The sequence below is a fragment of the Perca flavescens genome, chromosome 18, assembly GCF_004354835.1.
Source record: "Perca flavescens isolate YP-PL-M2 chromosome 18, PFLA_1.0, whole genome shotgun sequence".
Classification (NCBI taxonomy): Eukaryota; Metazoa; Chordata; class Actinopteri; order Perciformes; family Percidae; genus Perca; species Perca flavescens.
The window spans coordinates 8,772,269-8,790,354 of NC_041348.1; the positions used below are offsets into that span (position 1 = coordinate 8,772,269).

Consider the following 18,086-nt stretch of genomic DNA (forward strand, 5'->3'; position numbering starts at 1 on the left):
ATAGTAGAGGAATTACCGTATAGTACAGGAGAAGCTCGCAGGCAGTTTCGACTTACATTAGCTGTTTAAGTTTAATGACTGATGTTAACTAGCATTTTAGTTAGCAATAATTAACCTGTGCCTATGTTATCTTTACATATACCTACGCTCTCCGTCTCTACAAGATTGGGAATGATTAAGATTTCTCTTGGCACAGCTACCAGAAGACTTACAACTTCCAGACAGGTTGCTCACGTCACATCTATGTCTTCAAGCTCAGTTGGAGGCTGCTCAGTGACGCTCAGCACTCACCGGAAAAGTGCTTCTAATAGACTTAACTGGTCTCCGTCCAGAGCAACGGGGTCTCTTGGTCCATTCTTATATACTGTCTATGGCTAAAATATACAATGAATGAGGAAGCCTAGTGACGAGTCTGTTGCAACCAGTGTTGAATTTTATATTTCCCAGTGTCCTTTGCTGAATGGTCTCAATGTGTTATTTTTTTATTTCATGTGAATACTAGTTTACTAGAGGAGTAACTTAGTATTTGAAGTAATGCAGTAATGCAGGAAGTGTGCATTTAGTTTCCATGCTTATTGTGTTTCCGCAATGGCCACCACACTATAACAGAGGAGTGGGATGTGTAAGATGAGAATGCAGAGGTTAACTCATGTATAGCATGGCTGTAAAAAATCAAATCGCGTCTGTACGGGGAGGGTCATGCCTTTTTTTCAAATCATTTTGGAGGGTCATAGAAAAATGAATACTGCTGAGGGGAGGGTGTAATGGCAAAATTACATTTAAGCATAATTCCTTATATTTGTATGTTTTATTTCTACTTTGATTCTCTCACAATGCTGAAAGAGAGTTTATCTCATTCCCACATGTATATTTTGATTCTAACTAAGTGAGACATCTAGTCTGGAACATAATATGAGCTGTTTGTCTGAACAGATGAAGGTACAAGGCCACAGTAAACGATCTTTCTCTACAGATTCACTTATTCCTTTTCAGTGGAGATGTACGGGGGATGTGACCCCAGCTGTGAAACTAGGAAACGGGATTAGATGAAGTGGTTATATGACGTCTTCTGTAGATTTAGGATTATCTGGCAGGATCTTTATCTTTATGTGTCCTGTGATAAAATGTAAAGTCATGTTTAGAACAGAACATGTGTGATTGTCACTCCCCTTTTACCCATTGTGCATTTAAGCTCAGTGTTTCTTCTTACTCATTTGAAGAACCTTTTCCACCCTGAGCTGACGTGCTTTTTGTGAAATTGTGTCCCTCCTATATTTGCAAATATATCTTTAATAAAATACAAAAACCTAACTTGGTTTAGTTTCAACTGTCTTATTTGTTTCACTTTAATAAACTTTCAAAACTTTACTCCTGCTGCAAAAGAAACTTCCACAACAAGGGTCAAGTCTTTTTAGCCTAAAGCTCTCGAAACTCCTACGGTGGCCCCTTAAATAAATAAAAAACAGTCCCTAATAATAATAATAATAATAATAAATATTCTGACACTTTTCCACAGTTTTATTGATGTAATCAGTATTAACGTAGAGACCAAATCATAAGAATCTAAAAACATTCACCCTTTCCAATGCCCTTCCATACTTGTGGGGTCCCATTTTCCACTACAAATCGACTTGATATTTTATCCAGTTGAATACCGTCCCTCCTACACCCATCTTTAACTTTATCAGAAGTCCCTCTTTCCACATCATGTCATAGGCATTTTCAATATACAAAATACTGCTATAAGTGACTATTTATACTCTGTGCTTTTCTAATCTCATTTTCAAAACAAATCATGGGATCCAGAGTTCATTCCCTTCCTAAACCCACTTTGATAGTTTGCTATTCAGTTATCATTCTCTCCATGACCTTGAATTATTATAGCCTCCTTTGCATGCTTTTGGGAGCATTCCTTCCTCCCACACCCTGTTATAAAGACACCAAAGTTTCCTTAAAGCTGGAAGATTATCTGTGGTTGAAAATTTGCCAGTTGTGTTACACAACAATGAAGCAGGCTTGGTATACTGTATATAAGTTTAAAGTTTCTTCAGTGTCAGCAGATGCTCTGACCTCAAACCAGCATTACACCTGCAGCCAGCAGTAATCTGAGCTGCTAGAGCTGTTTAAAAGCAATACTCCCAATAGTGGAAAGAGAAAAAGAAATTAGGCCAGGAAAGTTTAATCTCATTTTAGAATTGGTTGTACTAAAGTGCTCATACTATACTTTTTGGCTTTTTCTCTTTCCTCTATTGTGCTATTGTCTTTTTTTGTGCATGTTATAGGTTTACAAAGTGAAAAAGCCAGAGCAGAAATGTCAAAGGTTGTGGTAGAACTCCCCATCCTGGAAAACCATACTCTTTATCCATGTAATTTTACCACAATCTTAATTTTGAATTGCTGAAGAAGTGCTTCAACAAGGATTTGAAGTGAGGTCAAAAGAAAAACAGACAGGATTTGCTAATTCATTATTTGGAGCTGAAAAAAACACAAATGATAATAAATAGGAATAAAATCTATATAATGAACGGTAGTTATAAATAATTATTTTATTGAAAAAAACAGGCAATGTATTGTTTGTGAAAAGCACAACATCACACTTCATATTGGCAGTACACAGGTTGCAACTTAGTTAAAGGTGTATACATTCCCTTTTAGCCTCAAACCTATGCATGCTCTTTTATCTTGAGTAGCTTTTTAAAAGCCATTTTGAAATCGTCATTGAAGCTGGTGTACAGCAGGGGGTTAATGAGAGAGTTGATATAACCCAGCCATGTCAGGAAGTCTGATATAAGCGGAGATGGCTGAACCATTTGCAGACCCACTAGGACCTCCTTTGAAAAGAAAGGCAGCCAGCAGATAATGAAGGCCCCAAGGATGAGGCCGAGGATTCGAGCTGCTTTCCTCTCACGTGAGGTACATATTTGGTTCTTCTCATCCTGCCCGTCCATGTCTGTGTCAAAGGATGAGATGCGGATGGTAGTGTTGAGTTTGTCAGTAGCCAGCATGGGATCTGAGTTGGACAAGTACGACATACAAAATGTGTGGGAGACACGGCAATGGTCTACAGAGTTCTGACTGCCCATGCTGCGGCTGCTGAGGTGGCGAGAAGAGCCACGCTTCTGGTAAAGAGTTTTTGCGGCATTGTAAATCCTGTAGTATAAGATAAGAATGATGAACATGGGAATGTAAAATGCCCCCAAAGTAGAGTATATAGTGTATCCCAGGTGATCATGCTCTATGATGCACTGTTGGAGGCTGCCACTGCTTGGCCTCTGCCTCCAGAATAAGGGTGGCATGGATATTAAAACTGAGATGACCCAGACTATTCCCACCATGATGGCTGCGCGGCGGGCCGACCTCTTGCGAGCATACTCGATGGCTTTGGTGATGGCCCAGTACCGGTCCAGGGCAATGACGCACAGGTGCAGGATGGAGCAGGTGCAGCAGGTCATGTCAATGCTCAACCACAACTCGCACACCACCTGACCCAGGGACCATGTCTCCATGGTGATATAGAGGATGCTTATGGGCATCACGAGGAGCGCCACCAGGAAGTCAGTGACAGCCAGAGAGCAGATGAGGTAGTTGGCGGGCAGGTGGAGTTTCTTGGTGGTGCAGATGGCGACGATGACAGCGGCATTGATGAGCGCAGTGACGAAGGTAAGGAGGCTGAGAACAACAACCACCACCGCCATCCCGTCTGTGAATTGGATTGCCTGCCGGCTGCTGGCAGGTGGGACAGTGCAGTTTGTGATGTTGGGTCCCCAGGCGCTCCACACTGGGTAGCTTTCCTTGTCCATCCCTAGACCTGGGCTGGCCACTTCCTCCCTCCCAGGGAGACAACGCTCCCTCACGAGTCAAAGGTCAGTCTGAAACAACAAAACAGGCAAATAGTATGTTAGAGACAGTCAACGTACCCTTTCAGTGCTCTAAACCCAGTTCAGGGTGCTTCCTGCAGTCCACACAATGCATGCTGGGATACTCTGCAAACTGATGTGAATAGAAACCTGCTGGCAAAGAGAATGGAAGTGTATGGTAATTTGTTACCGTTTTATGCTTATGCTGTTGTGTATAGTGGTTTGTAGAGCTGGGCAATATATCGATATTATATCGATATTGTGATATGAGACTAGATATTGTCTTAGATTTTGGATATTGTAATATTGTAATATGGCATAAGTGTTATCTTTTCCTGGTTTTAAAGGCTGCATTGCAGTAAAGTGATGTCATTTTCTGAACTTTCCAGACTGTTGTAACTGTTGCCTTTGCTCACTTAGTCATTATATCCACATTACTGATGATTATTTATCAAACATTTTATTGTGTAAATATTTTGTGAAAGCATCAATAGCCAACACTACAATATCGTTGCAGTATCGATATCGAGGTATTTGGTCAAAAATATTGTGATATTTGATTTTGTCCATATCGCCCAGCCTTAGTGGTTTGTCTAATGTTTTTTTTAATGGTGCACTCTTTTGTCTGACACTTGTCCAAGACAAAAAATTATTTAAAAAATAAATGGTCTGATTGCAATTGCTATTTGCAATCAGACCATGGCCAGTTGTTGCGCAGAAGGTCTAGAAAACACATATGTACTAATAGTTGTAGTAAATTCAGTAAAACATGCTAAACCACTTACAGCCTATGGTTATTAACCAATGCAGTAGAAGTGGATTTGTGGATTTTGTGAGCCTTGAGTTACTGCTAAAACACATTGAGGGGAGAAGCTAAGTGGTGACTGTCACTGGCAACAACAGCTCAGTGGCAGCTGTCACTGTGGACATTGGCGGTTGACTGCTGCTCCTGTACAACCTCTCAACACTCATCACCTGAACCAGGCGGGCCAGAGCAGCGGCATGCCTTGAATACGGCCAGGTCCCCGGGGAAAAACACACTGACAGCAGACTCATTTAGACACAGGTACCTGGAATGAACTCTGAGTTATACCTTCTTAATCTTAAATCTCAGGGTATTTTAATGCATCAATAATTATAATTCAGTAATGTAATATATATTATTCTGAAATGGGAATCTGAATGCAAGGTAACTTATTTGTCAGTCGGGTACAGAGCTCCGCGTGAGCACAGGCTTTTATTACTGTCCACATCATCTAATGTTAGCTACTCCGCTGTGCTGTGGAGTAATGTCTGGCTATGTGAGACAAGCATCTAGCAATACTGATGCTGTGTTCTCAACCTGGCAAACCCCCATGAACTTTGAGTCTGGGGAGGTGGGGGCGACTCTCTCCATGGGCATTTCTCAATCTGTGTTCTTCTACGGACTTGTGTTCTTGTGTCCCTGTGAAACGTCATCTACAAGATTACATTTCGCCAAGAACAGTTAAAATTCCTAAAACGCCCATTTTACCAAGGATACATTGGTTGGCATCTTGTATGAACTTTGCAGCAACCGTTTCCCAACATTCATTTCAGAATTCAATGAGGGTCGGGTTTCCATTACATAGAGAGACCAACAACGAGACAAATTTTACAATTTTGATGCCGATCTGATAATTTGCTCTAAAGTTTTCGGAGTTGAGAAGTTCCATAAAGTGACGCGAGGGCCTTCCATAAAGTGACGCGAGGGTTTAAATATAACAACACATGTCCATCATAAGATTAACGGGAACCTGTGGATAACTGCCTTTTTGGAGTTAAACTCAGCCGGCAGTCACACACACACACACACACACACACACACACACACAATTTTACCTAGATTTGGAAAAGAAATCTGCCGCTTTATCGCTGTGTAATATTCATGTTCTATGTGAAACTACTCATGACAAAAACAACGGTTTAAAAAAATTAATTGCATGAAAATAACGTCACCGGTGTGTCAAGACCTTAAGGGAGGCAGAGTTGGAAGACTTGGAAAAGCCTTACCCATCTCCCTGGCAGAAGTCACTGAGGTGCTGTAGCATTGAAAGAGGGATGATTGAGATTTGCCTCAGGATTCTGACAGCTCTGGATATGGTAGGGCTGTCTTGATTGACAAATGTTGTAATGAACACCGAACACTTGAATGTGAGTCAGCTTGGAAGTTCATTCTGTCAGCGTCAGAAGTGCATTTGAAGGCACGATCAATCTTCAAGGTGGCCTGACAAGCCAGACCCACATCAAGATGTTGGGTCTGGGAACTTACCATTGGCAGGGCTCAATACGAGGGGCGGGTAAACGGTTGTCTTTCAAATTCCCTCTGCACGCAATAGGATAGCGCTACAACCAAGTAGAGCAACGCTAGTTGATAGATTAAACGTATCCGGTCAGCAAAACTCCGAACACACCCCCCTCCTTTAAGAATGACTTCAGTGCCGTTCTTTGTTCTTTTCTCAAAGAAAAGCTGAACTCCAAGTCTTCCAGAGTCGCGGCCAAAGCCAATTCGAAAGACCGCTGTTTGCCAGCAGCAGCAGCCATCTTCTTTGTTTTCAAGTAGCAGGGAATTCGCGATGTGATTGGCCCGGCTAGAGTTTGGCTTTTCCAGCTTGCAAGCCAAGGGAGAGTTGCTAGACAACCCTGGCTGCAAATTACATTTGATTTCTGGGCTTTCTTCAGGGGTTACTGAGCCCAAAACATCCAACTCCCAGCTTATATTTCAGTCCACCACCACCACCACCACCACCACCAACAACAACACAGAAAGTTTACATTTCCAACCAACCTCTGTTGAAACTTTTAGGCTCCCATTAAATCTAAATTTTGCATTTCTGTTAGTGAAATGCTATGTTATGTCTGAAAAAAGATAATTTTAGTGTTTTCCTGGTCAACCAGTACTGCTGTTGACCGGTTTTACTCTTTAAGTAACCAGAATCACAAAGTAGAATCAGAAACCTCATTTCAAATTGAGATTCAAGAACTTTTACATGGTCATGATCCAAACAGGATGATTATCAGATATAAGTTTTTGTCGACTCCGTCTTTCCTCCAGTCTAGTACATTAACAATGTTGTTCTGCAGAGAGAAGTACAGTATAAGTATGACAGTTTTTTCACTTTTGTATTTCCCCTGCCTGTTAGTTACATAAATAGCTGCTTGTCACTGCAATAAATCCACAAATAAGTAACAGTAGACAAAGCACTAATCAGCACTGACATTTGATAAAACATAGCCTGCGGTTCCTTTATGTCAATTAAGACATATATCATCAGTTTAACACAAAACTCCCTATCACAAGACATTACCTTATACATATGCTTTATTTTTAGAAGAAGTTAGAGTATTTAGAACTTTTCAATAAGCAGTGTCTAGATAACCCCCAAGATCTCTTTTCAATCTGACAATATTTCCACAGTTCTGCAAACAAAAAGATGCTGCCAGAGTAAAATGTAATCATCTCTTCAGGGAATGTAGCAGCAGATGTCTGTAATTCAGGCTCCGATAAGAAACTGGCTTTTACAACAATGGTAAATTCAGAGCGATGCTTCAAGGACTTAAGCCCTAAATCTTTTGTAGAGCAGCTAGTCACGCCTGGGGAGCCTGCCAGTGAGGGCCATTACTCAGCTGTCATATCACCTGGAAAATGGATGGCCTTTTCAAAGTGGAGATTGCAGGGATGATTTTGTGTCATCACACAACTGCCAACATTTTGGCACGTCTGCAATTTAAGCATCGGGGCACTCTGAATGCCCACATGCAGACAGTCGATCCTGACCTTTAAACGGTCAGATTCCATCTTTGAAACTTAGTAATGACTGAATTATACAGCACTCTGTGGTGAAGTGACCATGCTAAACATATTAGCCTACTGAAGGAAAAGGGAAACATTAATGCAGAGGAAGAGAGCTGAAGTGGAAGATAAAGTCAGAAAAGGTGTGGTCACCTAATATGGCCAAATATCGAACAAATAGCACGAAATGTTGTGGTGTGTGGCGGGAGAGTGAGGACCCAAATGCAGAGAGAGCAGGCAGGCAAACGTTGATGTGGAGGGTTTAATGAAAACAAAAAGCGGCAGTACACAGACTGGAAAACTCACAAAAACAAAACTGACGGGAAAAACATAGGATGAAGCAAACACAAGGCACAGGGAGGAAACACAAGGGCATGGCTACAAACTAAACAGGTGTTGACACAAAACAATCTGACACAGAGGCTAAATACATGAGGTGATGGGTAAATCAGAAACAGGTGAGACAACAGGTGAAGCACATCAGGGCGGAGCAGGACAATCAACAAAGGTGGGAACAGAAAGCAAAGCTAGACATGACAAGCCAGAAGACCAGACTATCAAAATCAGGAAGCAGAACATAAACAGGGAAACATGAAATCGACTAAACACAGAAACACTCGTCGACAACACTAAACACAAGGGAGAATAACAACAAAAACAGGAAACATACAGAAAACTACTAAGAAGCAACAGAATCCGCACAAAACACAAGGCAAAATACAGAAACCAAAACAGAATGCAAGGTATAAACGCAGAAACCACAACACCAAGAGTCTTGAAATTACAGGCAAGAGAAAGTGCATTGACAGACTGCATGGTACACCTCAAATCGACTCGCTCTTTTTTGGTTTTCCATTAGCAAAAGCTGTGGATAGTATCTGGTACCTGGTATTTTTTGGTACCACCTTGGTGGAGGTTACAAGCGAGCTGAGCTAATGCTAGACGGTAAAATTAAAAACCCTGCATACTAGGGATTATAATAATTAACCGTTTAACTGTTAACCAACAATAAGAATTTGGACTGATTAATACTATCAGTGAAACTGTTTAAAACAATATCTAAAAAAATAAGTTATTTAAAAGTTTTTTGCATAATAACAGAAAATAGGCTATAGAGTCTATAGTATAAAATTATGACCGTTATGAGTGCACCATCCGAGTGCTCGTAGTGCACTGCATTTGACCACACTTGACAATGTGAACGCACTATGTCATCAAAATAGCTAGTGTAAGTACAGAAGTGCGCGATTGGAGACACACCAAGTCAGTATGTATACACAGTGCCTGTTAAAAACAAATGTGGCCAAATGATTGTAGAGGATTTCTTCATTGATCACAACTTGAGTACACATAGAATATATATTTTCTAGATGTTAGAATCTGTAAATGTTGGGTAATGTAAGTGTATTAAAAAACTGTCATCTGTCTTTTACACTACAGTAGCATATTACTTTCAGCACTTCTAACAGCGATTTGAAAAATGTATCTTGCATTGTTTGTTTCTGGATTCACTGGTAGTTAAAACAACTAAACTGAAAATATATCATTATGTTGTTTATTCGTGATTAAACCATATGTTCTCATGACATTTCACAAAAAATACTTGTAATAATTGTTGTGTGGTGAGAGATGCTTACCATCCAAATGAATGCACAATGGCAAGTTTTGAATGAAAGACTGGCCATGCTTATTTATTTAAAAATATTTCAAACAATAATCCATTTTTAAACAAAAAACCTTTAATGATTTAATATCTTTGAAATATATAAACAATCCAGACTGAAAATAGTATAATTCTTTACACTATGTACAAATTCCCTGCTGTAGTATAAACGTAACATGATCTGTTTTGTTTGAATACTGTAGAACCCTATTTTCTGATATACATATACAGTGGGGGAAATAAGTATTTGACCCCTTGCTGATTTTGCAGGTTTGCCCACTTACAAAGAATGCAAAAATCTACAATTTTAATCATATGTACATTCTAACTGTGAAAGACAGAATCCCAAAGAAAATTCCAGAAAATCACATCATATGAATTTATTAAAATTGATAACCATCTGATGAGGAAAAACAAGTATTTGACCCCCTGGACAAACAGCATGTTAATATTTTGTAGAAAAGCCATTATTGGCCAGCACAGATGTCAAATGGTTTTTATAGTTGGTGACAAGGTTTGTGCACATTTCGGCAGGGATGTTGGCCCACTCCTCCCTGCAGACAGCCTCCAAATCATTCAGGTTCCGAGGGTGTCGCCTGGCAACTCGAATTTTAAGCTCCCTCCAAAGATTTTCAATTGGATTCAGGTCTGGAGATTGGCTAGGCCACTCCAGAACCTTGATGTGCTTCTTCTTCAGCCACTCTTTTGTTGCTTTGGCGGTGTGCTTAGGGTCGTTGTCGTGCTGAAACACCCATCCTCGACCCATCTTCAGCTCTCTCACTGAGGGAAGGAGATGTCGGTCCAGAATTCCACGATACATGGCCCCGCCCATCCTCCCTCAATACGATGGAGTTGTCCCGTCCCCTTGGCTGAAAAGCACCCCCAAAGCATGATGTTGCCACCACCATGCTTGACGGGGGATGGTGTTCTTTTGGGTTGTACTCTGTGTTCTTTGCCCTCCAAACACGACGAGTTGAGTTGAGGCCAAAAAGTTCTATTTTGGTCTCATCTGACCACATCACCTTCTTCCAGGCCTCTTCTGAGTCGTCCAGGTGGTGAATGGCGAACTTCATGCGGGCCTGTACATGTTTCTTCTTGAGCAGGGGGACCTTGCGTGCGCTGCAGGATTTCAATCCATGACGGCGTAGTGTGTTACCAACCGTTTCTTTTGTAACTGTGGTCCCAGCTGCCTTCAGTTGATTCATCAGTTCCCCCTTGTGGTTTTGGGATGATTCCTCACCGTTCGCATGATCAGGGACACCCCACGAGGCAAGATCTTGTGTGGAGGCCCAGACCGAGGGAGGTTGGCGGTGGTGTGGTGCTTCTTCCATTTCCTGATAACTGCACCGACAGTTGATCTTTTTTCTCCAAGTTGCTTTCCGATTCTCTTGTAGCCCATCCCAGCCTTGTGCAGATCAACAATCTTGTCCCTGATGTCCGTAGAAAGCTCTTTGGTCTTGCCCATGGTGGTGATGTTGGATGCGGGTTGTTTGGGAGTTGACAGGGTGTTTTTTATACAGGTAACGAGGTGAGGCAGGTGTATTTGATGTAGATAATTGGTTCGGATTGGGGCTGTGTCTTAAAGAAAGAGTAACTGGCTTGTAGGAGCCAGAATACTTGCTGTTTGTCCAGGGGGTCAAATACTTGTTTTTCCTCATCAGATGGTTATCAATTTTAATAAATTCATATGATGTGATTTTCTGGAATTTTCTTTGGGATTCTGTCTTTCACTGTTAGAATGTACATATGATTACAATTGTAGATTTTTGCATTCTTTGTAAGTGGGCAAACCTGCAAAATCAGCAAGGGGTCAAATACTTATTTCCCCCACTGTATATATATATGGTCTATTTTTTCATATGGTGAACTTCTAAATTTGGCTCTCTGGTTCATCTTACTGTTATAATGATTAGGACCCTGGTGAGAGCGCCAGGCAGAGGGTAATGTCACACACTCATTCAATTTATCAGTCTGGCATTGACTGACAGATGCAATTCACACTATGATGGAGGGATCAACACATGGACCCCTCTTAGCACAGACAGCTGCCAATGCCACAAGAAATCCACCTTTTTTTATGATGTAGGAACTGCAAGAGACTCTTTATGAACCATTAGTTGGATTTGACCCAACTAGATGGCCCTCTTGTTTTAAAAGGCTAAAGGAATGGCAATTCAGTGTGCTTTCAACCCTGTGTTGAACAGAGAGTGCCATCTATCTGGCTCAGAAAATAAAGAAAATGCTTCAAGAGGCTTCATTTCATTTCTTCATTTTTTTTCTTTAAACCAAGATGTGGGTCAACAAATACAATTATTGCTTCATAAAGTTTGATTTGGACATCACTAAATTGTTAAGCACTCATCAATGCATGTTTTCTTACTGCCGGTAAGGTATTGTGACATGCTTTCATTTGGAATTTGTTCTTGTCTTACCTCATGTGGTGTAACAGGAATCTGATCTTTACCTCATGTGGTGTAACAGGAATCTGATCTTTACCTCATGTGGTGTAACATGAATATAGTCTTTACCTCATGTGGTGTAACAGGAATATAGTCTTTACCTCATGTGATGTAACAGGAAGATGTTTTTTTTTAAATTTAAGTTGTGTTTAGCTGCATTTCTGCTTTAAACAATGCCCCTCACATAAACATGACACATCGACACCATCATGAACAGCAGTTCAAATTAACATATTTACTGAGCGAGAGACAGCATGCGTAACACAGAAGTGGAAGGTTTTACTATCTCTCCTTCCTGCTGTCCTTGACTGTTGCTCTGAAAAATGAGTTGGCATTAGGACAAGCCCCACACAGGCGGCAGCATATATCATGTGGAGAATCAACAGCACTGCTTCACTAATTTTTTACTGCAGTGTGTCCTGAGTGACGATTCCTGAGGGGTACGCCGCTCGCTACAGCAGCATATAGCGGTCATTGGAGAGGTGTGCTGCTTCTGTTGCACCGACACATACTGACCTACAGTAAAGTCATTTCTTTGCTGATGTCCCCAAAGTTAACCTCGGGGTGCCTGGGTAGTGCACCTGGTTGAGCGTGCGCCCCATGTACAAGTGTACATGCTCAGTCCTTGCTGCTGGGTCGCGGGTTCAATTCCAACCTGCGGCCCTTTGCTGCATGTCATTCCCCTCCTCTCTCATTTCCTATGTGCAGCTGCCCTGTTTAATAAGGGCCTAAAATGCCCACACAAAAAAAAATTACAGCTAACCTGAGCTAACTATTGCTCCCCTCGCCACCGTCGAGATGGTCTTCATTGATGTCTGGTCGAGGTTGATTTTGTGTGCGCTTGAGCATTTGGTAATCAAATTAACACAATTTGAAATAGACTTTTTTTTAATCATTTCCACAATTTCTTTTTATTTAATTTCCACATAAATTAAGGATAATGCTACAAATGCTGGTAACCTGACGTTGTGTCATTTCAGTGATTTGGGAAAAGCACGTAAAAGTCCTGTCAGAAAGCAATGCATAAGGATGTAGTGTAATGACGCCAAGTTCCAGGCATGCACTTATATTTTGTTGGTAGTATCAGTTCACAACAATTATTAGTTAACACTAAGTTGTCAACACTTAAAAAAAAAAAATTCTGCACTAAGCCATTCAGCTGATATCTCTGAATATGGCTCTTTTATGCATCATGGAGTGTTGCAAGACCAGAGTGGTTGAACCTTACAACCTGATTTTTTTCCAACTTTTAATAGGAAAATTGGACTTCACACTGAGACCTGACTAAAAGGGATAGTAAAATCAACCTAGGGTCCTTGCACCCCCCAAAAGTTACAAACATTAAGGGGGAAGTCAGTCTTATACCAATATTTTTTCTGGTACCAATTATATTTTTAATACTTTCAGGTTCCAAGCAATATGTTTATTATGTTAGGGTTAGGGTTATGTTAATGTTAATGGGTAACTTAACAAATAATACCAGGACATTCTTAGAATGTTATGTGAATGTTTTCTCTAAACATTATGAGAATGTTCATCAAGCAAAAATACCGTGATAAAGACGTTCCAAAAACGTTGTTCTAAGAATGTTTTCTATCAAAATTATCAGAACTTTCATCAATCCCAAATAACATGATAAAGATGTTCCGATAACGTTGTTCTAAAAACGTTCATCAAGCACAAATAATGTGTTAAAAACGTTCCAATAGTGCTGTTCTAAGAACGTTTTGTATCAACATTGTGAAAACGTTCATCAAGCACAAATAACGTGATAAAGACGTTCCGATAGCGTTGTTCTACAAATGTTTTCTACCAACATTATGAGAATGTTCATCAATCACAAATAACATCATAAAGACGTTCTAAAAACGTTCATCAAGCACAAATAATGTGTTAAAAACGTTCCAATAGTGCTGTTCTAAGAACGTTTTGTATCAATATTGTGAAAACGTTCATCAAGCACAAATAACGTGATAAAGACGTTCCGATAGCGTTGTTCTACAAATGTTTTCTACCAACATTATGAGAATGTTCATTAATCACAAATAACATCATAAAGACGTTCTAAGAACATTTCCTATGTACATTATGAGAACGTTCATCAAGCACAAATAACATCATAAAGACATTCCGATAACATTGTTCTAAGAATGTTTTCTATCAATATTATGAGAACTTTCATCAAGCACAAATATATGATATATATATATATATATATATATGATATATATGTCATTATCTTCACTTGAGTTTCTGCGCAGGAAAGTCACCGGACAACACAATGTTCTGAACATAGTCATACTGAGAAATCCAGAGAGAGTTGTGTGGAGCCGACAGTCTTAATTAGCTTTGTAGCAACTCATTTGGCAATGGCTTGAATGTAGTAGTGTGGTAGTTTTTAAGATATAACTGCTGACTCTCCTCTAGACCACTGCAAGGTATTCTGGGCCCACAGGCATAATGCACATAAAGCCATAGGACCACGTCAAGTCATCTTCACCCTCATCATGTGAGGCCCACTAGGAATATTACATAATCAACACTGACAGTGAATACAATAGTATAAAATTAGACATGATGTGTTATGTCTGAAGGGGCTCAAAGCAATCAGTATCTGTTATTAATTTTGACTTAACCACATTAATCTAATCAACAGTTCTCAGCAAAATCTCCTCAGAGAATCAAGAATAAAAAGTATTTATTTTTCAACTTACTCTTTCTCCCTCTGTAACATGTAGTAATTTTCAGTGTGTCCTGCATGATGCGGCATGATGCTTCCACACGCTCCACACTGATAGCAGGTCCGAAGAGAGACGGGGAATGATGTCTGCTGATACGGTAACTATAAAACTTTGTAGCGTATTTACTGAATCTAAAAGTGAATGATAAAAAACGCAACATTTATGTAACCTTTGTTATTCATAAGCATCATCTAACTTTAAGACTTACTTATTCCCTGGACTCCCTCCAGATTGTTTAGAATTGGTCTGAAAGGCTGAAACTAATTGTTGGAAATGTATGACAGAGAGAGGTGTATGATGGGCTTGTGGTGTTGTCACTGATACATAGGTTTATGGTTTATTTTCTATTTTGTTACTATTTTGTTGAATGGTCTTGAATATTGCCGCAGCAGTCAAGGCGCTGCCAGTGGGGTTAGCAGCGTCGAGAGAGCTTCAGGCTCACCCACCCCCACTCCCCAAGTTCGCGGCGGGGCTTCAGGCTGGCTCATAACGCTACCTTTAGTAAAAGGCAGCAGCACCACCAACAACCCCCTTATTTTATCAATAAAGGGTGTTGAATTTTGGGCGAGAAAGTCTTCGACACTCAGACCGTATTACTTGGCAAAGCAGCAAATACAAGCGTCATACGCTCAATCGCCATTGTTTTAACTCACTCTTTGATAGATAGCAACTTAGCAGACAATTAACTAGATGAAAATCTTACGGACTACAACTTTAAGTGTCAATAACTCTGAGAGTAAATAATCGAAAAACTGACTCAGTAAATCGTGACACAAATAAATTCAACAATGGAGCAAATATATATTTTCATCAGTGAACTGTGCCTTTAATTCCTGGAATCACAGTAATCAGCCTTGTCAATATTGTAATGAGATTTACTTTGGTACAGGAAACATGACACAAAACAGTGGCCCTGCTGTTCCATTCACATTGTTAATTTGGTAACCAGTGAACGCATCTTTATCATGGTTCAATAACTGCTATTTTTTACTTTCTACACAATTAAATCAGCAAAGGAAACAGTATGTTCAGTAAGCAGAGTGACTCATGGTAAGTGAGCAGGAATCAAGTTACGTTGCCTGGAGGATGACATGCCTCAGGCAAGGCCATCACCTATGGAATGGCATTTTATTATTTATATAAATAGGCAAGGGACTTTTATTTTCAGTTTTTAAGTTCATTTCCCTCTCTATTAAAATAAGTTAAAATAAAAGTCCCCTGAAATAAATACAATAAATGTCCCCTCAAATTAAAAAAAGTTAAACCTATGCAATTAATCATCGCGATTTTGGCTCCTAACGATCACAAAAACAATGTAATCGATATCCATCCATCCATCCATCATCGTCTGCTTATCCGGTGTCGGGTCGCGGGGGGAGCAGCTCCAGCAGGGGACCCCAAACTTCCCTTTCCCGAGCAACATTAACCAGCTCCGACTGGGGGATCCCGAGGCGTTCCCAGGCCAGGTTGGAGATATAATCCCTCCACCTAGTCCTGGGTCTTCCCCGAGGCCTCCTCCCAGCTGGACGTGCCTGGAACACCTCCCTAGGGAGGCGCCCAGGGGGCATCCTTACCAGATGCCCGAACCACCTCAACTGGCTCCTTTCGACGCAAAGGAGCAGCGGCTCTACTCCGAGCTCCTCACGGATGACTGAGCTTCTCACCCTATCTCTAAGGGAGACGCCAGCCACCCTCCTGAAGAAACCCATTTCGGCCGCTTGTACCCTGGATCTCGTTCTTTCGGTCATGACCCAGCCTTCATGACCATAGGTGAGGGTAGGAACGAAAACTGACCGGTAGATCGAGAGCTTTGCCTTCTGGCTCAGCTCTCTTTTCGTCACAACGGTGTGATAGATTGAATGTAATACCGCACCCGCTGCGCCGATTCTCCGACCAATCTCCCGCTCCATTGTCCCCTCACTCGCGAACAAAACCCCAAGGTACTTGAACTCCTTCACTTGGGGTAAGGACTCATTCCCTACCTGAAGAAGGCATTCCATCGGTTTCCTGCTGAGAACCATGGCCTCCGATTTAGAGGTGCTGATCCTCATCCCAACCGCTTCACATTCGGCTGCGAACCAACCCAGTGAGTGCTGAAGGTCACAGGCCGATGATGCCATCAGGACCACATCATCTGCAAAGAGCAGCGATGAGATCCCCCCAGTCTGCCACTCCTTTGGCACTGTTCCAGACCTCCACGCAACGTTGAAGAGTCGTGTCAACCAGGACAGCCCCTCCACACCCAGAGCCTTGAGCATTTCTGGACGGATCTCATCAATCCCCGGGGCTTTGCCACTGTGGAGTTGTTTGACTACATCAGTGACTTCCGCTTGGGAAATCGACGACAATCCCCCGTCATCCTCCAGCTCTGCCTCTAACATAGAGGGCGTATTAGTCGGATTCAGGAGTTCCTCAAAGTGCTCCTTCCACCGCCCTATTACCTCCTCAGTTGAGGTCAACAGTGTCCCATCCTTACTGTACACAGCTTCGATGGTTCCCCCTTCCCCCCTCCTGAGGTGGCGAACAGTTTTCCAGAAGCACTTTGGTGCCGACCGAAAGTCCTTCTCCATGTCTTCTCCAAACTTCTCCCACACCCGCTGCTTTGCCTCTTTCACGGTAGAGGCTGCAGCCCTTCGGGCCCTTCGGTACCCTGCAACTGCCTCCGGAGTCCTCCGAGATAACATATCCCGGAGAGACTCCTTCTTCAGTCGGACGGCTTCCCTGACCACCGGTGTCCACCACGGTGTTCGTGGGTTACCGCCCCTTGAGGCACCTAAGACCCTAAGACCACAGCTCCTCGCCGCAGCTTCAGCAATGGAAACTTTGAACATTGTCCACTCGGGTTCAATGCCCCCAGCCTCCACAGGGATACACGAAAAGCTCCGCCAGAGGTGTGAGTTGAAAGTCTGTCGGACAGGGGCCTCCTCCAGACGTTCCCAATTTACCCGCACTACACGTTTGGGCTTACCAGGTCTGTCCAGAGTCTTCCCCCACCCCCTGACCCAACTCACCACCAGATGGTAATTGGTTGACAGCTCTGCCCCTCTCTTCACCCGAGTGTCCAAAACATACGGCCTCAGATCAGATGAAACGATTACAAAATCGATCATTGACCTTCGGCCTAGGGTGCTCTGGTACCAGGTACACTTATGAGCATCCCTATGTTCGAACATGGTGTTCGTTATAGACAATCCATGACTAGCACAGAAGTCCAACAACAAACAACCACTCTGGTTAAGATCAGGGAGGCCGTTCCTCCCAATCACGCCTCTCCAGTTGTCTCCATCATTGCCCACGTGTGCGTTGAAGTCCCCCAGCAGAACAATGGAGTCCCCCACTGGCGCCCCATGCAGGACTCCACTCAAGATCTCCAAGAAGGCCGAATACTCCGAACTCCTGTTTGGTGCATATGCACAAACAACAGTCAGAGTTTTCCCCCCCTCAACCCGCAGGCGTAGGGAGGCGACCCTCTCGTCCACCGGGGTAAACTCCAACGTAGCGGCGCTCAACCGGGGGCTTGTTAGTATCTCCACACCCGCCCGGCGCCTCACACCC

The 18,086-nt window shown here is 42.1% G+C and overlaps 1 protein-coding gene across 1 annotated transcript in view; it reads right to left on the minus strand.

Annotated features, from left to right (window-relative positions):
- Positions 1-2,633: 2,633 nt before the first annotated feature.
- The window catches only part of htr1e (5-hydroxytryptamine receptor 1E), a 42,046-nt gene continuing 26,593 nt past the window's right edge, over positions 2,634-18,086 (minus strand). The window contains exon 2 of the mRNA XM_028605348.1: positions 2,634-3,869. Coding sequence (XP_028461149.1) covers positions 2,664-3,800 — 1,137 coding nt within the window. The 5' untranslated portion in view covers positions 3,801-3,869 and the 3' untranslated portion in view covers positions 2,634-2,663. The remainder of the gene's footprint in view (positions 3,870-18,086) is intronic.